Source organism: Amyelois transitella, chromosome 12 (genome assembly GCF_032362555.1).
Source record: "Amyelois transitella isolate CPQ chromosome 12, ilAmyTran1.1, whole genome shotgun sequence".
NCBI lineage: Eukaryota > Metazoa > Arthropoda > Insecta > Lepidoptera > Pyralidae > Amyelois > Amyelois transitella.
Window position 1 is genome coordinate 10,257,336 of NC_083515.1, and position 26,505 is coordinate 10,283,840.

Consider the following 26,505-nt stretch of genomic DNA (forward strand, 5'->3'; position numbering starts at 1 on the left):
GTGCATTCCAGAGTCTGGATTTATATGACATTAAGGTCGCCGGTTACACATTTTTACAGGCAATTAAGTTTGAAAAAAATATGTACATATATACATACATATGATCACGTCTATATCCCTTACGGGGTCACGGGAAGAGCCAACAATCTTGAAAATACTGATAGACCTCGTTCGGCTGTTTGGCTAAATGATAGACATTTAACAGTGGAACCCCAAGTTTATAAGCATATATCTTAGTCGCCTTTAACGACATCCATGGGAAAGATACGGAGTGGTTCTATTCCTTTTTTCTATTGGTGCCGGGAACCACACGGCACACATAAAAATATGTTTTAGTAAAAATATGCACACCATACAAAATATCAAGGTTGACGCGAATGAAATATGTCCGAGTATTCTGTATTATTATTATTGTCAGTCAATTGGCGTCGTGATGAAGACATTAGCAATCCTAATTTTTGTATTTCCAATTGTTTTAGCGCTAACAAAAAATGATATGGAATTCGGCATTGAATATTTTCTATACAGACATGTTAAATACATTTGTTTATTGACATGCTGGGATAATAAGTTTAGTAAGTCTTTATTTTATACTTGCATTTGATCAAAACATCGTTCCTAAGGGAATTTAGAGACATAATAATTATTTATTAATAATTTTTTTTTTTGTTAATTTGACGGCTTCTGTGGCGTGTCTGTGATACGGAAGATCCAGAGTTCGATTCCCGCACAGGGCATTATTATACTTTTATTATAAAATATAGTGTGGTTCCCGGCACCAATAAAAAAAAAGAATAGGACCACTCCATCTCGTTCCCATCGATGTCGTAAGAGGCGACTAAGGGATAGGCTTATAAACATGGGATTCTACTTTTAGGCGATGGGCTAGCAACCTGTCACTATTTGAATCTCAATTCCATCATAAAGCCAAACAGCTGAACGTGACCTATCAGTATTTTCAAGGCTCTGTCTACCCCGCAAGGGATATAGACGTGATTATATGTATGTATGTATGTATAGTATCGTTGAGTTAGTATCTCGTAAAAACAAATCTCGAACCCACTTCGAGGCTAACTCGATCTGGCAATATGTCCCGTATATGTATATTTATTTGTTTTAACTTAAATTTTTACTTAATAATCAGTTATTACAGACTTAGGTATCAAAGCTTTAATATTATCATTTAATATTATTTAAAACTTGTTAATAAAATTGTCATTTCAATAACAGGAATTAATCAGTTCACAAAATATTCTTCGAAAAACTTCATCGGTGTTTCTATAGTTTTTCTGGAGAATTTCAATCTACGTAAATTAGGAAGCTGTTCTACTACACATATGGGTGATGTCGGTATCCTAGTGGACAGCGATTGCCCAATCTCCAAAGATGTACTTTATTACGTAAGTAATAAACTCCAATATGTTTATATAATTGCTTAGAATGAAGCTGAGATATAAAATGTATTTATTTGATAATTATGTATTTCCCTATGTTAAATTTAATTAAAATTGGTTCCGAAGTTTTCGAGATCGCTACGAATTAAAAAAACAAAAAACAAATCTCTCAATCGGTAGAGATGAAAGTATTTCAATTCTCTAAGTTCACTATTTTTTAATCATTTATTTATTATTTAATACATCTTACAAACTAACAGATATTACATCCAAAATGCTTACAGGATAAATCTATACATATAATAAATCTGTAGAAAGGTCAATTCTGTACATTGAAAATATTGAAAAAATAAATAGCAGGGGGTGTTACTGGATCGATACCAAACACAAAAATGTGATTAAAAAAATTTTTGTCTGTCTGTCTGTATGTTCAGGCATCACGTGAAAACTAACGGTTCGATTTTGATGAAACTTGGTATAATTATACCTTATTATCCTGGGCGTAAAATAGGATACTTTTTATCCCGAAAAAATACGAAGAAAAAAAAATCTTAATTTTTCAGTTTATCCATAGACGTTGTTCTGTAGAACCGCGAACACACGTTGCGTTACCCGCAGTGGATTTAGCGCCGTAACCTGTAGCGCCTAAAGTCGGCTTTGGCTTGAACCGTTTGCTGCACAAGCGGGCCGCTACTAATTACTATGAAAAAAATACTACATAGCTACATTAATTCCCATCAAGCTGAAAATGAGTATAATTATTTAAAACACAATCAAAAGCATTATTTCAAAATTCCCCATGATTTCGGTTTAAGGAAAAAAATTTACTCACGGTCAAAGGTAAAAAATGGGTGTATCGCAATTTTCTTTAAAACGGTAAGTTTTTCAAATCGGAAAATTACCTCAGACATAAATTGTAGATCATAAAGTAGATAACTTTATGATCTACAATTTATGTCTGAGGTAATTTTTAAAAAAGGTATCAATAATTTTTTTCAACAAAGCTACCGTTTCTGTGATATAACGATGCAAAAAGTTGCAATCGTCATAATATGCATCCGTTTCCTTGCCACCTCTGAGGTAGTGTACTATTAGTGCGTTTTTTGTTACATTTTTATTATTAAACTTGAAAAAGTCTGAAATAGGTTAGAATAAACACGTGTTTTTACTACGCAGTGGCACTCAAGACTAACTTTCGTATGTATTATTAAAAAAAAAAATAGAATAACCCTAAGTGAAGAAAATCATCTTAGGACAATAATAGAGGTTACAATTATCAAATTCAATGCAATAATCAAATTAAAACTAAAGCTACTTATAAAAAGAAAGAAAAAAGATGACTACAAACTAAAATTTAATTTATAAATTGTACAGTCCTTGCATAGCATCAACATGCAGGAATGTGCCCAGAAGGCTGGCAGCATTGCCAATTCGAATGGCAATGCTGATTCTCTGAGCCAGATAATTTCCAGCCCTCCGGTCAAGATATACCTCAATTAGCTTTTTCGACAATTGTCGGAAAAGCTGATGGGCAGATAGGCCCCCCGGTCCCAGAGTTTCTACCCCAAAAGGTTCAAAAGTATAGATATTACCGATAACTACATACATACATACATACATAAAATCACGCCTCTTTCCCGGAGGGGTAGGCAGAGACTACCTCTTTCCACTTGCCACGATCCCTGCATACTTCCTTTGCTTCATCTACATTCATAACTCTCTTCATGCAAGCTCGGCGGTTTGGGGTACTTTTGACCTGACCCTTTACCAGGACGTCCTTAATTTGATCAAGATATGTTCGTCTAGGTCATCCCACCCCGACCTTTCCCTCCACACTCTCCATGTATATCTGCTTAGTCAACCTGTTTTCATTCATCCTCTCCACATGACCGAACCATCTCAACATACCCTTTTCTATTCCTGTAACTACATCTTCTTTCACATCACAACATTCCCTTATCACACTGTTCCTTATCCGGTCACTCAATTTCACACCCAACATACTCCTTAACGCTCTCATTTCCACTGCATTTATTCTGCTTTCGTGCTTCTTTTGCCATACCCAACTTTCACTCCCATACATTAATGTCGGGACCAACACGCCCCTGTGCACAGCCAGTCGAGCCTTTTTGGATAGTTTCTGACTGCTCATAAAGGCATGCAAAGCTCCATTCACCATGTTCCCCGCGTTCACTCTCCTTTCAATATCACTATCACACTTGCCATCTGATGTAAACTTTGATCCCGATAACTACATATTTGCGCCTTTTGAGGTTTTTTGCCTCATTTGAAGCAAAACGGCCTTAGATTTAGTAACCTGAAGATGAGACGGCGCAAGTGTGTCGACACAAGTAGCATCCCACACCAAAGGCCGCCCCAATCTCCAGGGTACCAAAGTCATACCATCCGGTCTCTTGGCATCATCCCTAGCCAGACCGTTTGGTTCTAGGAGGATTATATCATTTAGGGCGGCATGGCGCCCTAAACGGCCGGCACTCCTAGGGCATGAGAGGCCGTGGTGTCCATAGCCGACAACGGTATCCCCGCAAGGACAACTATTATTAAAGACTAACGGTATTTCATGTGTTGAGCATTCTGAGATAAAGCAGCTATACGACCCTAGCCACGTACACAATTAAACAGAGAGACAGATGTTGTCTCAAGGTTTCACTACAGTATAAATGAAGGGACTGGGTTTCATTATACTTATGTATATTTTGAATTCAAGTTAAAATTACCGACAGAACAATATTTTTACTTATATTACTGCTACATAGAGTATATACGAGACGTGCTTATGCATATTATGACGCTTGCAACTTTTTGCATCGTAATATCTCAGAAACGGTAGCTTTATTGAAAAAAAATATTGATTCCTTTTTATAGATATCTTTATGATCTACAATCTATGTCTGAGGTAATTTTCCTATAAAACTTACCGTTTTGAAGAAAATCGTGAAAATCCCATTTTCTTACCTTTGACCTTGGGTAATTTTTTTCCTTAAACCGGAATCATGGGGAATTTTGAAATAATGCTTTTGATTGTGTTTTAAACAATTATACTCATTTTCAACTTGATGGGAATTAATGTAGCTTCATTCCTATTTTTTGGTCTAAATTGACCGGACTGAAAATAAAATGGAGAAATAAACCATCTACGCGAAGACCGACATCCGCGCGGACGGAGTCGCGGGGGAAAGCTAGTTTAAAATAAAATTATATACAATTATTTTTACCATTATATGTTGCCTTCTCAATAAAGTTGTAACTATTTCTAGGCTTCAGAAAACTCTTTGTTTGACTCTTCACGCAAATGGCTGCTCATTGAAAGCAATATGACTGACTACAACAACACGCTGTCAGCTGAAACGATAGGGAGGTTCAATGACCTCAATATGAACGTCAACGCAGATTTGTTTGTCGCTAAAGGTAAGATAAAAAATCTATATTTTTCTGTTATCATTATTTTATACTCGTACCAATTGTAACCAACCTTCGTTAATAAAATCAAGAAATCAAAAATCATTGTTGATGTCTTGATGTTCTTAATTTTTATTATATTTTCCAATATAATTTTATTTTTTCGATGTGAAAAAAAAAACCATGGTATGGTATCTTTATTTTTCTAAAATCATACACTTTCACATGAGCTTTTAATCATAGACTAAGAAGAAAGCCGTGCCGTGTGGTTACCGGCACCAATACAAAAAAGAATAGGACCACTCCATCTCTTTCCCGTGGATGTCGTAAAAGGCGACTAATGGATAGGCTTACAAACTTGGGATTCTTTTTTAGGCGATGGGCTAGCAACCTGTCACTATTTGAATCTCAATTCTATCATTAAGCCAAATAGCTGAATGTGGCCATTCAGTCTTTAAGACTGTTGGCTCTGTCTACCCCGCAGGGGATATAGACGTGACTATATGTATGTATGTATGTACTAAGAACAAAGAGAGGACGGAGTTTTACTATACAGCTTTTACTCGAACTTACTTCAAGGCTAACTCAATCTGTGTAATCTGTCCCGTATATATTTATTTACATTTATATATATATTTTAGTAAGCTTTTTGTAAATGACATCATATTTTCCTTGACATGAAAAAATCCTAAGGGTCAATTCACACCGAGGTATTCTTTCGTCTGACTTTGCCCTGCGATGACAAGAACCCAAGGTCCCTACGTATATAGCGGCAGATGGTGTAACCGATAACACGCAAAGATGAAAGAGATACATACATACATATGGTCACGTCTATATCCCTTGCGGGGTAGACAGAGCCAACAGTCTTGAAAGACCAAATGGCCACGTTCAGCTATTTGGCTTAATGATAGAATTGAGACTCAACTAGTAACAGGTTGCTGGCCCATCGCCTAAAAAAGAATCCCAAGTTTGTAAGCCTATCCCTTAGTCGCCTTTTACGACATCCATGGGAAAGAGATGGAGTGGTCATGAAAGAGATATTTAGAAAATATCTGTTTAAAATCCCGTCTCGTATAGATGTGAACTAACCCTAAATCATAATCCATTACCAATCAAGCGTGAATTATCAATACTCCCAAAAGGTCCCTCATAACCCGATTAAAAATTAGATCTTAAACCCTTTCCAATTATCTGTGTAATCTTTTCAAAGTTGTTGGAGTGAAAAAAACAACTCTTCCGTAAGAAAAACACGATACACGCATGAAGAAAAATTATCGGGATTTTTAGGGAAAAAGATGATGTGTAAAAAATTGGCGTACAAAAAAGGTGCGCTTGTTTTACGAAGCATGAAAGTATTTAACTTAGCGAACATAGTGATGCTTGATTAAAAGTGAACTGAAATTTAGGAATCAGTAATAATTTAATTAATAATTTATGAATGTGGATGAAGCGAAGGAAGTATGCAGAGAACGTGGCAAGTGGAAAGAGGTAGTCTCTGCCTACCCCTCCGGGAAAGAGGCGTGATTTTATGTATGTATGTATGAAATTTAGTAAGCATTTAACATTAGATCCTATTACTTAATAAGCTGATTAGGAATCTAACCTAGGAAACTTTCATTATGCGACTGCTGAAATCTGAAATTCGCTCACCACTTTAGTTCTTCCTAATGCCGAAAACTTAGGGATTTACAAGGAAATAATTAATGTCATTATTTTAGTAGTATTTTAGTTAAACTCCATCTTGCTCTCTAGCAAATTGAAGTTAAACGTATCCAATAAAAGATCTATAATTTTTTTAATTGATATAAATAATTTTACTCGTTAGCCTCGAAGTAACTTCGAAACTAATGTCAAGAGATACTAACTCAACGATATTATATGTTTTATAAAACAGTTATATATATAAACATCCAAGACCCAGGCCCATCAGAGAAAGTTCGTTTCTCATCATGCCCTGGCCGGTATTCGAACCCGAATTTATTTACTTATATTTATTTATTTATGGAAATACTAAGTTATCAAAACTCATACAATCATATAATATGTATCAAAAGAATTAAGTATTCATATTTTATTACAAAAGATTCGCTCTCCAAAGACGTAGGTAAATTATAAACTACTCGACTTGACTACGAATCTCGTAGACCCTCTACAAACTTCGTAGGCGTTGCTACGAACACGACTTCAAATAGTTTTTTTCTGTATTATAATTATCTTTTAGTTACTGACAACGGGTATGAAATGTATGAAATCTTCAATTATGGAAAAATACAGGGCGGAGAGCTTATTATCAACAATTTGGGTGTATGGAGCGACGGGCAAGGTTCAGGTTTTTATATAATACACACATACATAATTGTGAAATAGTGCCGTGTGGTTCGCGGCACAAATATAAAAATAAAAGAAGAATCCACTCTTGACCCATGCACTCCAAGAAAGCACTATCTCTCTCCCACGGATGTCATAAAAGGTGTCTAAGTCCTACCCCACTCGACTCTCACGGATGTCGTATAAGTGGTTTCAACTCCATTTATTCCCAAGAAATTAGTGAAAGGCGAATAAGGCTTCTTTTAGGCGATGGGCTAGCAACCTGTCACTATTTGTATATCAATTCTATCATTAAGCCATACAGCTGAACGTGGCCTTTAAATATTTACAAGACTATTGGCTCTGCTTACCCCACAAGAGATGTAGACGTGACTACATGCATATGCATATCCCGGACTTAGCTAACCACTTAAATTTAACGTAAAATAACATTCTAGGGTCTATTTCTATGTCTTATGTATGATATAAATAAATTCACTTGTACATTCAGGTTTCAATGAAGATCTGAACGGCTACATGTATTACAGAAGATGGAACTTCCAGCAATTGTCTATGAGAATGGTTGTTGTCGTAAGTATTGTTTGAAATGAATGTTAGCCACACGAGTAAGTATGTATAACACTTCTCTTCATCTTAGCTTACCATTAGCTGACCTCTCATTAATGAACGTAAATAATTTTACGTAAATTTTTAAGTATTTTTCTTTACTTTTTATCTTGATGCATCAATTAACAAATATTTTTTTTTGTTTTCATTTAATACTAGCTTTTGCCAGAGGATCTGCTTATGAGACATAGAAGTCTACGTTTGACCTCCGATAATTAACCTTAAAAGTTTCCTTAGAACGTAACATACCGATTAACAGTTTTCCATTTATTTATTTAGCAAATTCCCAGATGTATATAATAACTAGCTGTGCTCGCGACTTCGTCCGCGTGGAATATTTTATACATTTATATTTCATTCCAAATATTTTTCACATTATTTCTTCGCTCCTAATAGTAGCAGCGTGATGATAAATAGCCTTCATCGACAAATGGTCTATTCAACACAAAAATGATTTTTCAATTCGAACCAGTAGTTCCTGAGATTAGCGCGTTCAAACAAACAAACTGCCCGCGACTTCGTCCGCGTGGAATAGTTATTTTGGGCATCATTGAAGCCCTCAAGGATGAGTAATATTCCCCATTTTTTTCACATTTTCCATTCTTTCTTTGCTCCTTATAGATGCAGCGTAATGTTATATCCTAAAGCCTTCCTCGATAAAAGATCTATTCAACACAAAAAGAATTTTTCTATTCGAACCAATAATTCTTGAGATTAGCGCATTTAAACAAACAAACAAACTCTTCATATTTATAAACATATATGTCTCGAACTTACTTCAGGCTAACTCAATCTGTTTAATTTGACCCGTATATATTTATTTATTTACTTTGTAGATGACTTCGTCGCAAAAGGCATTTGAACCCGCCTGGCTTTTAGACCCTCGACAAACCCCTGGCCTTGCAACCATACTCAAAACATCAGGAATGATATTAAAAGAGGTCGCTGAACTGCATAACTTTAGGTAATCGACATAAACTTCCGAATTATAAGGGCCGTGCCGTTATTAATGCCGTGTGGTTCCCGGCACCAATACAAAAAAGAATAGGACCACTCCCTCTCTTTCCCATGGATGTCGTTAAAGGCGACTAAGGGATAGGCTTACGAACTTGGGATTCTTTCTTAAGCGATGGGTTAACAACCTGTCTCTATTTGATTCTCAATTCTAACATTAAGCCAAATAGCTGAACGTGGCCATTCAGTCTTTTCAAGACTCTGTCTACCCCGCAAGACGGATGACAAGACGCGAAGACGTGAACATATGTATGTATGTATGTAACTTCTGAATTACATACTATTTTAATTATATATATTGCGTGTACTAATCGCGCAAGTAACGTAGCTTTATTTCATCTTTTTTTGAAGTTTCATGTAACAATTCTATCATCAAACCAAAAAGCTTAATGTGGCCTATCAGTATTTTGAAGACTTTTGGCTCTGTCTACCCCGCAAGGGATAAAGAGGTGACTATGTATGTATGTTACCATGATCCGTGGTCAATCGCTCGGTGACCACGGATCATTGTAACATGATTCGAACTTACTTAATGATAGAATTGAATTTGAAAGAGTGAGTTGCTAGCCCATCGCCCGAAAAGAGAATCCTGAGCGAAAAGCCTACCCTTTAGTCGCCATTTACGACGGGAATGACGAATTACGTGACAATCGACGAGATGGAGAGGTCCTATTCTTTTTTTTATTGGTCCATGGAACCACACGGTACATTGTCATTATGTTTACACGATAATGTTAATATTTTAATGACTACAAAAATTACAGGTTCAATTATACAGTAATGGACAGATGGATAGGAGATTACACAGTGAATGATTCAAAAACGGTACGTAATTCATACATTGTAATGTTCATTCTTAATCGACGAACGTATCTTGATAAAATTAAGTACGTCCTGGTAAAGGGTCAGGTCAAAAGTACCCGAAACCGCCGAGCTTGTATGAAGAGAGTATTGAATGTGGATGAAGCGAAGGAAGTATGCAGAGATCGTGGCAAGTGGAAAAAGGTAATCTCTGCCTACCCCTCCGGGAAAGAGGCGTGATTTTTTGTATGTATGTTTAGTCTTAATTCCCATGTGAGCGAGTCCCCGGGTCGCAGCTAGTAGTAGGTATGTATTTTTTTTTTTGTATGTAATATGTTTGCAAAAAAAAGAACGAGATTTGCAATTTGCCGACAAACTGTAACCTCAGTGCCGTGTGGTTCCCGGCACTAATAGAAAAAAGAATAGGACCTCTCCATCACTCTTCCATGGATGTCATAAAAGGCGACTAAGGGGTTAGCTAATAAACTTGAGATTCTTCTTTTAGGCGATGGGCTAGCAACCCGTCACTATTTGAATCTCAATTCTATCTTAAAGCCAAATAGCTGAACGTGGCCTATCAGTCTTTACAAGACTGTAGGCTCTGTCTACCCCGCAAGGGATATAGACGTGATTATATGTATGTATGTATGTCTGTAACCTGATTTCCTATCATTTAAGGTGGCATCTACTTCGTTATACTACAAACTACAGGACGTCACTCCAGTTCTGAGATTCGAAAACGCTTTTGTATTGTCTAAAGTTGATTTAGTACACCCGCCGCTAACATCTATCGAGTAAGTGATACAACTTACATAATCACGTCTTTCTCTTACGGGATAGACAGAGCCCACAATCTCAAAAAGACTGGAACAAGTACACAAGTAGATAAAAAATAGGACCACTTTATCTCTTTCCAATGGATGTAGTAAAAGGCGACTATGGGTTGGACTTGTAAACTTGGGATTCTTTTTTAAAAGGATGGGCTAGCAACCTGTCACTATTTGAATCTCAATTCCTTAACTAAGCTAAACAGCTGAAGCGTAGCCTATCGGTATTTTCGAGACTTTTGGCTCTAACTACTCCACAAGGGATATAGACGTGATTGTATGTATGTGTGTTTGTTTATAGTAAACAATACTTATTATTTTGTACTATAAACAAAAGATAATTGGCCACATTGTTTACACGATTTTCTTTTAAGATGTTATATCAGGTGCAGGGTTGGTGTTGGAAGTATAAAGACAATTATGGACAAGCGACAAAATTCAAAAGATTTCTAATGCTACTGTCAACCGCTACGTGGCGCCACTGACTTCCCCCCTCATGTCGGTCGCGTTGGTTGTTTGCTACATACATACATAAAATCACGCCTCTTTCCCGGAGGGGTAGGCAGAGACTACCTTTATCCACGTGCCACGATCTCTGCATACTTCCTTCGCTTCATCCACATTCATAACTCTCTTTATGCAAGCTCGGCGGTTTCGGGTACTTTTGATCTGACTCTTTACCAGGACGTCCTTAATATGATCAAGATACGTTCGTCTAGGTCTTCCCACTCCGACCTTTCCCTCCACCCTCTCCATATTTGTTTGCTACATATTTGTAATAACTTTTCTATAAATAAAACCGAGTTGTATTTAAGAATAATTTGCCTTATCTATTTACAGCACGTACAGTAGGCCACATAAAGAAGTATACAACCTCATGTTACGAAAGTCAAATTCAAAAAACGATAAAAAATAAATATAAATATTTTTTTTAAAAAGCGTTCGCACATCAAATTTTTACTTTTTTATTATTTAGAAATAAAAATTCGTACGTACGTTTTCTGCATTTAAGAATAGGACCATTCTATCTCTATTTCGTGGAATATTTAAATTAGGAATGGTCCATGATTTCCTCTTAACTTTCTACAATATCAAAATTATTATTCCCACACTGAAATCAAACGTTCAAAAGCAATACCTCGAAATCCCAATAGTATATTCAAATATTGTCTTACGGCTTACAAGTACAGGAAATTATCTACAGAGCCCAAGCCTGCAAATTTATACAAGAAGTGATGTCAAGTAAATTGTGTGATAAATACTGAATTATCATTCTTCTGTTTACATTGCATTCGAATATTAATAGATAATAGAATAATCAAATATATTATTAAAATTAAAATAATTCACATAAAAATTTAAGAGAAAAATAACTTTCTTAGTATAGTTAATTGGGTCTTGGATGTTTATCTATATAAGTATTTATTATAAAATATAGTATCGTTAAGTTAGAATCTCGTAACACAAGTCTCGCACTTACTTCGAAGCTAACTCAATCAGTGTTATTTGTCCCGTATATATTTATTTAATTATTATTTATTTATATTTATTTATTAGAAGTCGTTTACACTATAACAGCACTTCTCCAGCAGTAATGTTAAAATTGTACTTTAAATCATAAAATAGGAGCCTGCCTGACTGATTGACTGTCATAATCAATCAAACAATTACTTTATTGTTGAAACACAAGTTAAAGGTCTGGTCAAGAGTACCCGAAACCGTCGAGCTTGCATGAAGAGAGTTATGAATGTGGATGAAGCGAAAGAAGTGTGCAGGGATCGTGACAAGTGGAAAGATTTGGTCTCTGCCTGCCACTTAGGGAAAGAGGCGTGATTTATTTTGAAGTTACATAGATCTAAAAAATATACAAAGTTGCACTGGGATTTAACGATTTAATTATTTCTCATAATAACTTTAACGTTTACAAAGTCAAAGTAATCGCTTGGACTCTAGTGAAATTCTACTAAATGTGAGCATAGTTATTGGAAGTATAGGGTTGTAAACTAGGGTTCGTGTTATTACAAACATCGATTGTGAATTATTAATTTGGGTAGGACAATTGGAGGCTCACGGTCGGGAGCAATATTTGCCCAAGGAATTGATATGATGTATGTAATTCTACATACATACATACATACATATAATCACGTCTATATCCCTTGCGGGGTAGACAGAGCCAACAGTGATACTGATAGGCCACGTTCAGCTGTTTGGCTTTATGATGGAATTGAGATTCAAATAGTGACAGGTTGCTAGCCCATCGCCTAAAAGAAGAATCCCAAGTGTATAAGCCTATCCCTTAGTCGCATTTTACGACATCCATTTAAACTAATTCTAAACAAGAATATTTTGTTTTATCTATACATTATATATATAAAATTCTCGTGTCACGATGTTCGTTCCCGTACTCGTCTAAAACGGCTTGACCGATTCTCATGAAATTTGTTAGCATATTGAGTAGGACTGAAAATCGGCTAACATCTATTTTTCATACCCTTAGTGATAAGGGATGTCCAGACGGCTTAACCCTGAGTGGGATCTCTTCCATGGTATTAATAGTACCTACATAAAAGGCGACTAAGGGATAGGATTACAAACTTGGGATTCTTTTTTAGGCGATGGGCTAGCAACCTGTCACTATTTGAATCTCAATTCTATCATTAAGCCAAATAGCTGAACGTGGCCATTCAGTCTTTTTAAGACTGTTGGCTCTGTCTACCCCGCAAGGGATATAGACGTGACCATATGTATGTATGTACATATTGTTTTCAGGACACGTTATTACTACAGAATACCAACTTACGGCCCTGGGAAGTTTGAGAATCAGTTTCTCCGGCCACTCAGCTCTGGGGCCTGGTTATGTGTGGTTCTGATTTCTGTGATGTGTGGCTGTCTGTTACTTTTAACTGCTAAACTGGAGCGAAGACAGGCCGCGGGGCAGTACGCATTTTTCTCTGTATTAGCTTCGATTTGTCAGCAATGTAAGTACTGTACTTATTTAGTTTAGGACGTAACCAGCTCGCGAAGATATTTGAATCAAATTTTTTTTTTAATAGAAAAGCGAATAGAACCGCTCCATCTCGTTCCCATGGATGTCGTAAAAGGCGACTAAGGGATAGGCTTATAAACGGGATTCTTTTAGGCGATGGGCTAGCAACCTGTCACTATTTGAATCTCAATTCTATCATAAAGCCAAACAGCTGAACGTGGCCTATCAGTCTTTTCATGACTGTTGGCTCTGTCTACCCCGCAAGGGATATAGACGTGATTATATGTATGTATTTATGTATGTAATTTTTATCTCTCTTCTTTTTTGACTTATAGGTTTTTTTTAAACCATGCTCTTATTCTTTCAGTCTTCGAAGATAATAACGAGAGTGGAACAGGAAATGCATCGAGCGGTAATTATTGTTTAACATACTTATTTTGTTTGTGACGTGTGGTTCCCGGCACCGATACAAAAAAGACTAGGACCACTCCATCTCTTTCCCGTGGATGTCGTAAAAGGCGACTAAGGGATAGGCTTATAAACTTGGGATTCTTCTTTTAGGCGATAGACTAGCAACCTGCCACTATTTGAATCTCAATTCTATCATTAAGCCAAAAGCTGAACATGGCCTATCAGTCTTTTCAAGACTGTTGGCTCTGTCTACCCCACAAGGGAGGAAGACGTGATTATATGTATGTAGAATAGCTCCACTCGTATATCTTTCTTGCGGATATCGCAAAAGGCGACTAAAGGATAGGCTTACAAACTTGGGATTCTTCATGAAGGCGATGGACTAGCAACCTGTGATTATTTATTATATAATAACGAAGCCTACGTTCAGCTATTTGGCTTCTATTCTAAAGTGCAAAGAACCACACGGCACATATGCAATTACTCTAAAATATTACTTTTTTTACGATTATAACTGTTTTATTTTATGTATAGATTTTCTATTTTTGTTCATAATAAAATATTAGAATAATCTGGATTTCACTTTTATGCCTTCTTGTACAATGTCGGACGAATTGCGAAAGTGACGAAATACATGAGGCAAGTAGGAGATGTTGTCTTATCTAGTTAAGCCAAGAGACGTGATAATAATGCGACGTATTAAGATAATGCCGAAATACGTAAAGTGACGAGCTGTCAAAAGTACCCGAAACCGCCGAGCCTGCATGAAGAGAGTTATGAGTGTGGATGAAGCGAGGGAAATATGCAGAGATCGTGGCAAGTGGAAAGAGGTAGTCTCTGCCTACCCGTCCGGGAAAGAGGCGTGATTTTATGTATGTATGACGAGCTGTCAACTAAACCAATTTTTCCAGCAAGGAAACTGATTGTGATAGTGACCGGCGCTTCCTGTCTCCTCGTATATAACTACTACACTAGCAGCGTGGTCAGCTGGCTACTCAGCGGTCCACCACCATCCATCAACACCCTGGAGGAACTGCTGGACAGTCCTCTGGAATTGATCTTTGAGGATGTCGGATACGCGCGGTCTTGGCTTAAGGTAATCCATGAATAGAGAATACCATTTAAAGATACATATATAGATAGATAGATTTTTTTAGGACAGATACATCTATACTTATATTATAAAGCTGAAGAGTTTGTTTGTTTGTTGGTTTGTTTGAACGCGCTAATCTCAGGAACTACTGGTTCGATTTAAAAAAATCTTTTCGTATTGAATAGACCATTTATCGAGGAAGGCTTTAGGCTATAAAACATTACGCTGCAACTTTCAGGAGCGGAGAAATAATGGAAAATGTGAAAAAAAAACGGGGAAAATTATTCATCCCTGTGAGCTTCAATGATGCCCAAAATAACTATTCCACGCGGACGAAGTCGCGGGCACAGCTAGTATAATATATAGCTTCGTCAATATCCTTGTGAGGAGTAGACAGAGCCAAAAGTCTTGAAAAGACTGAAAGGTAACATTCAGCTGTATTAATGACGAAATTGAGATTCAAATAGTGACATGTTGCTAGCCCATCGCCTTCAAGTTTATTAGCCTTTCGTTAGTCGCCTTTACGACATCAGTTAGAAGATATGGAGTGGTTCTATTTTAAAGATTTTAGAAAAGATTTATTTGCAATATCATTCAAAATTGAAGTTTTACAGCTATTTTTTAATCATTAGGTACAAGTAAAATCAAACGTGGCTTTTCGGTCTTGTCCAGACTGTTAACTCTGTCTACCCAGTAAGGGATAAAGACGTAATTATATGTACGTATATATAATAAGTAACTTAATATAATAAGTAGAACTTACTGTTATATAATTAAATTCAAACGTCAAAATTAAATTAAATAATAATTTAATTTAATTTTGACGGCCTCTGTGGCGCAGCGGTACTACGCTTGTCTCTGACACCAGAGGTCCCGGGTTCGAATCCCGGCCAGGGCATGATGAGAAAAGAACTTTTGCTGATTGGCCTGGGTCTTGGATGTTTATCTATATAAGTATTTATTATAAAAAATATAGTATCGTTGAGTTAGTATCTCGTAACACAAGTCTCGAACTTACTTCGAGGCTAACTCAATCTGTGTAATTTGTCCCGTATATGTTTATATTTATTTATATTTATAATTAAAATCTAAATTCATCTATTTGTAGGTAGGACTTTTGACTTTTTTTTTTTTTTTTTTTTTATTTCTCTTTATTTGTTTACAAACAGTTTTACATTATATTTATCATGTACAGTTTACATCTATAACACGTATGTGTAAATGCAAAACCAATAACGTAAACACAGATTACTGTATTATCTAACATTGAGTGTGCTGCAAATACATAACAAAACTGTTGTCACAATGTAATAATACTTGGTATAATAAAAATTTTAATAGAGTGATGAAAAAGGGTACTAAAAAAATATGACAGTATCTAAACACGTATCAGTATTAGTATTATTGGTGTTGACGGCTACTTAAGGATACCCCGTAAGGTAGTCCGTTGTTTAAATGATGTAAGAAGTAGGTAAAAGTCAGAAAGATTTTTATAGATTCACGACCTACGACGATAATCACGGTTACCGACGAACTCATCACAGCGACACCAGGATCAATACAAAAATCATGCATATAATAAAATGGTAACTGACACTGACACTACAACATAATGATTTAAATCAGAAACTCCAGGAACTTGGCCACTTCCTCCAACATTATCTACCCACCGACATTCCAACAAAAACCTAATCACTAAACATAACATACATACCATCATGTCCACATCCTCAAGGGGGGTAGACAGAGCCAACAGTCCCACAAAGATCGATAGGCCATATTCAATAGCTGTGCTAAATGATTTAAGCTTTTTCAAATGACTTCTTCAAAATTGTTATACCTAATAGTTTTTCTTTTCATGTTTTTTAGTCTCCCAGTTATTTTTTCAATAGAAGAAACGAGAAAATAGAAAACCTACTCCGTCAAAAGAAGGTGTTGAATAAGAGAAATATCGATGTTTTGACTAATTTGGAACGGGGCATCGCTATGGTGAAAGCTGGAGGTAAATGTACTCTTAAACTCAACTTTTATTCTACGTCTCTAGTTAAATGCATAGAAAGTAATAGATACATTTTCAATTCAAATTCAAATTTCTTTATTTTTCTCCACAATCTAAACATGACACAGACTTATAGTAAAAGTTACATGGTTTAACTTATTTAAGATTGTGAGAGACTGGTGTCTGAACTAAGCAGAGCTTGTATCTCAGTACACCAGCCTCTCCCCACGAGGTGTATACAGCACAAAAGTAGCTACTATGGTTTTGCCAATAATAATGTAGATTGGTTTCCCCTTACAAAAACGAATAAAACAAATACATGGATAAATCTGACAGTTAATTGTCAACCAAAAACAAAGTATTCACTTATTTAGATATAAGGGGAAACCTCTTCATAGGGAGAATTTTATGAGTAAAATCTACCTAATTACATGGGATTATTCAAGTTACTTGAATCAAAAATAAATGTGTAATTACTAATTAACTTAATTTCTAAATTTAGACAAGTGTTTGTAAAAGGTTTTCTGTACTATCATAGTCAAGACCTGAGAGATAATTTATTGTGGCTATTTTACATACGAACTTTGAAAGCAAGTGAAGCTGTAAGTTACGATTTATTTTATTATATTTGGTTCTGTCTAGTACTAATGTAAGGTATAAGTACCTAGACGAACGTATCTTGATCAAATTAAGGACGTTCTGGTAAAGGGTCAGGTCAAAATTACCCGAAACCGCCGAAATTGCATGAAGAGAGTTATGAATGTGGTTCAAGCGAAGGAAATATGCAGAGATCGTGGCAAGTGAAAAGAGGTAGTCTCAGCCTACCCCTCCGGGAAAGAGGCGTGATTTTATGTATGTATAAGTAAATTTGATTTTCCTTCTCCGGTACATACGTTGCTTAATTTTATAGTTTATGGAAATCATGCATGTCGTAAAAGGCGTCTTAAGGATAGGCTTATAAACTTGGGATTCTTCTTTCAGGTGACAGGCTAGCAACCTGTCACTTTATATGAATCTCAATTCTATCAGTAAGCCAAACAGCTGAACGTGGCCTAACACCTATCAAGACTGTTGGCTCTGTCTACCCCGCAAGGGATGCATACATATATAGACGTGATTATATGTACAATGTATGGAAATCCGAATATTGTCTAATTATTTAGAACATGTAAGCCCCGAATATGAAGCTCTTGCAGAAAATTACAAAATCCGTCCACGAATTTCCAAAATTTGCACATAGGTACATACAGACACAGAAAATAACGGGGCTTTATAATATTATGTAGTGATAACAAAATACTTGTACTAAAGCATATTTGTCTCGTTAGGTCACAGTATCTTTCTACTCAAATTCAAAAATTTTAATCATTATTATGGGATACTTCATATCGCTTAATAATTGTCAAAACGTATGGTTTAACAACATTGGTTGACGTCAAATTAATAACTTAAAACTAAGTTTACTGCCGCTTCCAAGGCGTCAGTGCAGAAGAAGCGGTAACAAACTGCTACTCTATCCTAAGTATATGTATTTATTTATCTGTATTTATGCGTATTTATATGTATCATATATAGATATATGTATATTCTGAAACCCGAAACCGCCGAGCTTGCATGAAGAGAGTTATGAACGTGGATGAATCGAAGGAAGTATGCAGAGATCGTGGCTAGTGGAAAGAGGTAGTCTCTGCCTACCACTCCGGGAAAGAGGCGTGATTTTAAGTATGTTTGTATGTATATATATTCTGTCTGCATTTTATTATTGTTTAAATATTTATTTATCTTGCTCTGCGCCAACGCCAATCTCCTGTTTGGTTTCCTTCCACCCAAAGGTTGACTGGAAGAGATTGCATTAGCGATAAGTCCGCCTTGTACCATCTCTGTCTGCTTTGTGCTGTTTTGTATGTTTTACTTTTATGGTGTTTATCTATCTATCTTTTTGTTTTAGGATACGCTTTCCATACAGAAGTCGACAGCGCGAACCGACTTATATCGCAAAAATTTACACAAACTGAACTTTGTGAGCTGGGATCCATAGATTCTATGAAAAAAAGTCTATTATATGTGACTGTCCAGAAAAATAGCCCGTTTAAGGAGTTTTTAAATTGGAGGTAATTAGAATAGGATAGATTTATTTCCAAAATTGGATACAAGGTATCACTTATTGACGCCACATCACTTAAATCTAATTATAACTACTACCGCTTCCAAAGAGCATGGGTAGAAGAAGCGGCGGAAGAAACTTTACTGCTGCATTTTCATCAAACGTCAATTTACAAATATAGATCTCTTAAATCTGAATCGTGGACGAATGCACATTGTCTACATTAAAAAAACATGAATGAATGTAGAACTAATTATTTCAATACGAATATTTTGTAAAATACACAAAGATAAAATAAAACAAATTATGTCAACACCATCATTATTTAAAAATGCCATGAAATATCGGCTCGTTGAAATGCATCGGCTTTGGTCAAAGGTATACCCCGGGCTCCCCTCCAGAGTGTTGAGGATGCAACCGGGACTATAGTCCTTATATAGACTTAGTCGCCTTTTACGGTATACAGTGCCGTGTGGTTTCCGGCACCAATACAAAAATGAATAGGACCACTCCATCTCTTTCCCATGGATGTCGTAAAAGGCGACTAAGGGATAGGCTTACAAACTTGGGATTTTTTTAAGGCGATGGGCTAGCAACCTGTCACTATTTGAATCTCAATTCTATCATTAAGCCAAATAGCTGAGCGTGGCCTATCAGTCTTTTCAAGACCTGCAAAGGTTGCGGAGGTCAGACGTGAGTCGCTTCGTGTAAAAACCTGACTCACCCAATCCAGGATCCATGGTCAGAAGCCTACCCCGGGCTCCTATCAGGGTGGTGAGGATGTAACCGGGACTATAGCCTAGAAGATGAAGCCACTTAGTCGCCTTTTACCATTTACATTCATGAAGTTATCCTATTCTTATTTTTATATTGGTGCCGGGAACCACACGGCACGGCGGTCTCGTCTACCTATCATTTTACAGCCTCAAGCGTTTCAACGAACGCGGCATAGTCTCCGTGGTCCAGCGCCGCACCAGGTCGTCCCAGGTGGAGTGCGAAGGCAGTTCCCCACGAGCATTGACCCTGGGTGGAGCGGCACCAGCTTTCATACTCTTGGTCGCTGGATATGTCCTGGCTCTGGCTATAATGATGGTGGAACGGTATGATACATACATACTTACAAACATATGATCACGTCTTTATCCCTTGCGGGGTAGACAGAGCCAACAGTCTTGAAAATACAGATAGGCCACGTTCAGCTGTCTGGCTTACTGATAGAATTGAGATTCATATAAAGTGACAGGTTGATAGTCTGTCCCTTACTCGCCTTTTGCGACATCCATGGGAAAGAGTAGGAGTGGTCCTATTCTTTTTTCTATTGGTGCCGGGAACCACACGGCAATTATCAGTTTTAGAAAAGCAGAGTCAAAAGTCGTGAAAGGACTGATGAGACACCTTCAGCTGGATGGCTTAATGATGGCCTAGAGATTCAAATAGTGACAGGTTGTTAGCCCATCGAATCCCAAAAGGAAAAAGGAGAATCCAAAATTTAGCCTTTCCTTTGATACATACATACATACATACATATGATCACGTCTAAATCCCTAGCGGGGAAGACAGAGCCACCAGTCTTGAAAAGACTAATAGGCTACGCTCAGCTGATTGGCTTAGTGATAGAATTGAGATTCGAATAGTGGCAGGTTGCTAGCACATCGCCTAAAAGAGGAAAGCCAAGTTTATAAGCCTATCCCTTAGTCGCCTTTTACGACATCCGTGGGAAAGAGATGGAGTGGTCCCATTCTTTTTTGTAATGGTGCCGGGAACCACACGGCACATTTTCCTTGATAGACTTCACAATGGGACCCACTCTATATCCTATGGATGTAGAAGCTTTTATTATCACCAATTTTGGGTTAAACTCCCGTGCAAAGGTTGGCAAGACCAGACGGGAGTCGCTTCATGTGATAACCTGTCTTACCTAGACCAGGGTTATGGTCAAAACGGGCACCAAGTGCTTCTCTCCAGAGTGGTGAGGAAACCTGCACATTCAGGCAACTCGATGTGTAGGTAACCATGATTGATCCAATACGGGTTAGGTTTACTTGCGAAGGTTGCGGTGTTCAGATGAGAGTCGCTTCGTGTTAAAACCTGACTCAACCAATGCTAGGTCCATGGTTAAAGGCACATCCCGGGCTCCTCCTGCAGTGTAGTTTGTTCCGCCGCTTCTTCTACACATGCGCTTTGGAAGCGGTAGTAGTTATAATTAGATTTGATGTAATGTGACGACAGTAAGTGTTACCTTGTATCCAATTTTGGACATAAATCTACATATATACATACATATGGTCACGTCTATATCCCTTGCGGGGTAGGCAGAGCCAACAACCTTGAAAAGACTGAATGACCACGTTCAGCTTTTTGGCTTAATGATAGAATTGAGATTCAAATAGTGGCAGGTTGCTAGCCCATCGCCTAGAAAAGAATCCCAAGTTGTAAACCTATCCCTTACTCGCCTTTTACGACATCTATGGGAAAGAGATGGAGTGGTCCTATTCTTTTTTGTATTGGTACCGGGAACCACACGGCACAAACACATACATAAATCTATCCTATTCTATTCCTCTCCATAGTGGTGAGGATGCAACCGGGTCTAAAGCCAGGAGTTAGGAAGAATGTATGTATGGAACTGATAAAGAAGCCTTCGTTGTTTCAGGATGGCTGAGAAACGTAACCTTCAAATATTGCGGTCCATGCTGAAGTAAATAACTTTAATAGAACAAGAGAACAAATCTATACTAATATTATAAAGCTGAAGAGTTTGTTTTTTTTGTTTGTTTGTTTGTTTGTTTGTTTAAACGCGCTAATCTCAGAAACTACTGAACCGATTTGAATAATTCTTTCACTGTTAGATAGTCTATTTATCGAGGAAGGCTATAGGCTACATTTTATCCCGGATTTCCTACGGGAAACGTCAACAATGCAGGTGAAAGTTGAATGAGTCGGCCATCTGCGAGCTGCGCAAACCAACACTAAAGATGTGAAGTAAAACAATGTACTAAAGATGTGAAGTACTCATTTTTTGCCACAAAAAAGTCCGCGAGAGCATATATCTATCTCTTAAGGTTTACTTACAATAACCACTTTTATGTTCATTTTTTAAGATTATTTTTTCATTATAAACATAAGTTATTTTGAACCCAATTTTCTTAAATTCAGTATTAATCCTTATCCAAATAAATATGTTTATTACTTTCGGCTTTTCATGTAGACTAAAATTGCCATTTACAGTCACACATTGTACGTATAAATCAGACGAATAGGTTTTGAGATATAGTCGTTATAAGCAATTTGCAGCGAAACATTTAATACGGCGAACCAGCGTTCTTTCTAATACGCGTGACCGCCTGACCGCGGTAAAGTAAAGTATCAGCCTGTAAGATCCCACTACTGGACAAAGGCCTTTCATCTCACTATACGGTCTCCGTTCCGTCGCGGGTAATGATGTGAAGTCGCATAACAATTAGCAGCTATAATTGATAAAGCCGAGGAGGATGTTTGCAAAAATAAATATGATGCCCAAAATAACTATTCCACGCGGACGAAGTCGCGGGCACAGCTAGTAGAATTATAACTATAACAATGACAATACTCATTGTGATAATTATATAACAAAATATAAATTGTATTATCAATACAAAAATGTTTTCCCTCCCGTTTCATTCACAATACAATCTATCTATACATATAATAAATCTGTAGAAAGGTCAATTCTGTACATTGAAAATATTGAAAAAATAAATAGCAGGGGGTGTTACTGGATCGATACCAAACACAAAAATGTGATTAAAAAAATTTTTGTCTGTCTGTCTGTATGTTCAGGCATCACGTGAAAACTAACGGTTCGATTTTGATGAAACTTGGTATAATTATACCTTTTATCCTGGGCGTAAAATAGGATACTTTTTATCCCGAAAAAATACGAAGAAAAAAAAATCTTAATTTTTCAGTTTATCCATAGACGTTGTTCTGTAGAACCGCGAACACACGTTGCGTTACCCGCAGTGGATTTAGCGCCGTAACCTGTAGCGCCTAAAGTCGGCTTTGGCTTGAACCGTTTGCTGCACAAGCGGGCCGCTACTAATTACTATGAAAAAAATACTACATAGCTACATTAATTCCCATCAAGCTGAAAATGAGTATAATTATTTAAAACACAATCAAAAGCATTATTTCAAAATTCCCCATGATTTCGGTTTAAGGAAAAAAATTTACTCACGGTCAAAGGTAAAAAATGGATGTATCGCAATTTTCTTTAAAACGGTAAGTTTTTCAAATCGGAAAATTACCTCAGACATAAATTGTAGATCATAAAGTTATCTATAAAAAAGGTATCAATAATTTTTTTCAACAAAGCTACCGTTTCTGTGATATAACGATGCAAAAAGTTGCAATCGTCATAATATGCATCCGTTTCCTTGCCACCTCTGAGGTAGTGTACTATTAGTGCGTTTTTTGTTACATTTTTATTATTAAACTTGAAAAAGTCTGAAATAGGTTAGAATAAACACGTGTTTTTACTACGCAGTGGCACTCAAGACTAACTTTCGTATGTATTATTAAAAAAAAAATAGAATAACCCTAAGTGAAGAAAATCATCTTAGGACAATAATAGAGGTTACAATTATCAAATTCAATGCAATAATCAAATTAAAACTAAAGCTACTTATAAAAAGAAAGAAAAAAGATGACTACAAACTAAAATTTAATTTATAAATTGTACAGTCCTTGCATAGCATCAACATGCAGGAATGTGCCCAGAAGGCTGGCAGCATTGCCTATTCGAATGGCAATGCTGATTCTCTGAGCCAGATAATTTCCAGCCCTCCGGTCACAATTACCTTTTTCGACAATTGTCGGAAAAGCTGATGGGCAGATAGGCCCCCCGGTCCCAGAGTTTCTACCCCAAAAGGTTCAAAAGTATAGATATTACCGATAACTACATACATACATACATACATAAAATCACGCCTCTTTCCCGGAGGGGTAGGCAGAGACTACCTCTTTCCACTTGCCACGATCCCTGCATACTTCCTTTGCTTCATCTACATTCATAACTCTCTTCATGCAAGCTCGGCGGTTTGGGGTACTTTTGACCTGACCCTTTACCAGGACGTCCTTAATTTGATCAAGATATGTTCGTCTAGGTCTTCCCACCCCGACCTTTCCCTCCACACTCTCCATGTATATCTGCTTAGTCAACCTGTTTTCATTCATCCTCTCCACATGACCGAACCATCTCAACATACCCTTTTCTATTCCTATAACTACATCTTCTTTCACATCACAACATTCCCTTATCACACTGTTCCTTATCCGGTCACTCAATTTCACACCCAACATACTCCTTAACGCTCTCATTTCCACTGCATTTATTCTGCTTTCGTGCTTCTTTTGCCATACCCAACTTTCACTCCCATACATTAATGTCGGGACCAACACGCCCCTGTGCACAACCAGTCGAGCCTTTTTGGATAGTTTCTGACTGCTCATAAAGGCATGCAAAGCTCCATTCACCATGTTCCCCGCGTTCACTCTCCTTTCAATATCACTATCACACTTGCCATCTGATGTAAACTTTGATCCCGATAACTACATATTTGCGCCTTTTGAGGTTTTTTGCCTCATTTGAAGCAAAACGGCCTTAGATTTAGTAACCTGAAGATGAGACGGCGCAAGTGTGTCGACACAAGTAGCATCCCACACCAAAGGCCGCCCCAATCTCCAGGGTACCAAAGTCATACCATCCGGTCTCTTGGCATCATCCCGAGCCAGACCGTTTGGTTCTAAGAGGATTATATCATTTAGGGCGGCATGGCGCCCTAAACGGCCGGCACTCCTAGGGCATGAGAGGCCGTGGTGTCCATAGCCGACAACGGTATCCCCGCAAGGACAACTATTATTAAAGACTAACGGTATTTCATGTGTTGAGCATTCTGAGATAAAGCAGCTATACGACCCTAGCCACGTACACAATTAAACAGAGAGACAGATGTTGTCTCAAGGTTTCACTACAGTATAAATGAAGGGACTGGGTTTCATTATACTTATGTATATTTTGAATTCAAGTTAAAATTACCGACAGAACAATATTTTTACTTATATTACTGCTACATAGAGTATATACGAGACGTGCTTATGCATATTATGACGCTTGCAACTTTTTGCATCGTAATATCTCAGAAACGGTAGCTTTATTGAAAAAAAAAATATTGATTCCTTTTTATAGATATCTTTATGATCTACAATCTATGTCTGAGGTAATTTTCCTATAAAACTTACCGTTTTGAAGAAAATCGTGAAAATCCCATTTTCTTACCTTTGACCTTGGGTAATTTTTTTCCTTAAACCGGAATCATGGGGAATTTTGAAATAATGCTTTTGATTGTGTTTTAAACAATTATACTCATTTTCAACTTGATGGGAATTAATGTAGCTTCATTCCTATTTTTTGGTCTAAATTGACCGGACTGAAAATAAAATGGAGAAATAAACCATCTACGCGAAGACCGACATCCGCGCGGACGGAGTCGCGGGGGAAAGCTAGTATATAATAAGTAGTATATAATGCATTTTTTTTGATTCCAAAAACAAGTACCATCAAAAACATCCTGTCAAAAAGCCCAAGTCTCGCAGCTCAGTCTTTCTACAGTAAAAAGTTGTGAGATCCATGTAATACCAAGTCGGTTAATCTATTTAGTCGCTACTCAAAGGACCTTCTGTCTTAAGTTATTATATAAGTTACTATCATGCCAATATTAAAAATATTTTACATTTTAAACAAATAGATCGATTTGGACATCGCATGATTTTATTATTAGTATGTATCACTGATATACATATTTATAGATACATACATACATATAGTCACGTCTATATTCCTTATGGGGTAGACAGAGCCAACAGTCTTGAAAAGACTGATAGGCCACGTTCAGCTGCTCGGTTTAATGATGGTATTGAGATCCAAATAGTGAAAGGTTGCTAGCCCATCGCCTAAAAAAAGAATCACAAGTATGTAAGCCTAACCCTTAGTCGCCTTTTACGACATCCATGGGAAAGAAATGGAGTGGTCCTATTCTGTTTTGTATTGGTGCCGGGAACCACACGGCATATTTATAGATATTTATAAATATTCATGCAATAAAACCACAGGATAGTTTGGACACGAATGCCATGTATTTTCAAGATGCGCGCGCATGGGACGCCGCACCACAGATAAACAGGAACATAACAAGAAGGAGTTTGTATAACATTTCAAACTTCTTTGAACATATATATCAATCTCACACACTTGGGATTCTTTTTTAGGCGATGGGTTAGCAACCTGTCACTATTTGAATCTCAATTCTATCATTAAGCCAAATAGCTGAACGTGGCCATTCAGTCTATTCGAGACTGTTGGCTCTGTCTACCCCGCAAGGGATATAGACGTGACCATATGTATGTATGTATATATCAATCACACTACACAGCACGACGGGCCAGCAACTTGACCAGCAATCTGGGCCTGGCCCAGATT

General features: G+C 37.1%; 1 protein-coding gene across 1 annotated transcript; it reads left to right on the forward strand.

The window, feature by feature from the left end:
* The first annotated feature begins 433 nt into the window (after positions 1–433).
* On the forward strand, positions 434–21,691 carry LOC106141871 (uncharacterized). The gene is made up of 15 exons (XM_060946924.1): positions 434–575; positions 1,231–1,400; positions 4,673–4,823; positions 7,039–7,140; positions 7,636–7,715; positions 8,588–8,715; positions 9,530–9,590; positions 10,245–10,360; positions 13,166–13,374; positions 13,750–13,794; positions 14,705–14,889; positions 16,756–16,888; positions 18,834–18,996; positions 19,913–20,089; positions 21,643–21,691. The coding sequence occupies exons 1-15, from the start codon at positions 434–436 to the stop codon at positions 21,689–21,691; spliced, it is 1,911 nt and encodes a 636-aa protein (XP_060802907.1).
* The last annotated feature ends 4,814 nt before the right edge of the window (positions 21,692–26,505 follow it).

Excerpts from the sequence above, each read along its gene's own strand:
- LOC106141871 (XM_060946924.1), top strand. The coding sequence starts at position 434 with ATGAAGACATTAGCAATCCTAATTTTTGTATTTCCAATTGTTTTAGCG. Across the intron at positions 576-1,230 it reads ATGCTGGGATAATAAGTTTA|GAATTAATCAGTTCACAAAA; the intron begins GTAAGTCTTTAT and ends TTTCAATAACAG. Across the intron at positions 16,889-18,833 it reads CGCTATGGTGAAAGCTGGAG|GATACGCTTTCCATACAGAA; the intron begins GTAAATGTACTC and ends TTTTTGTTTTAG.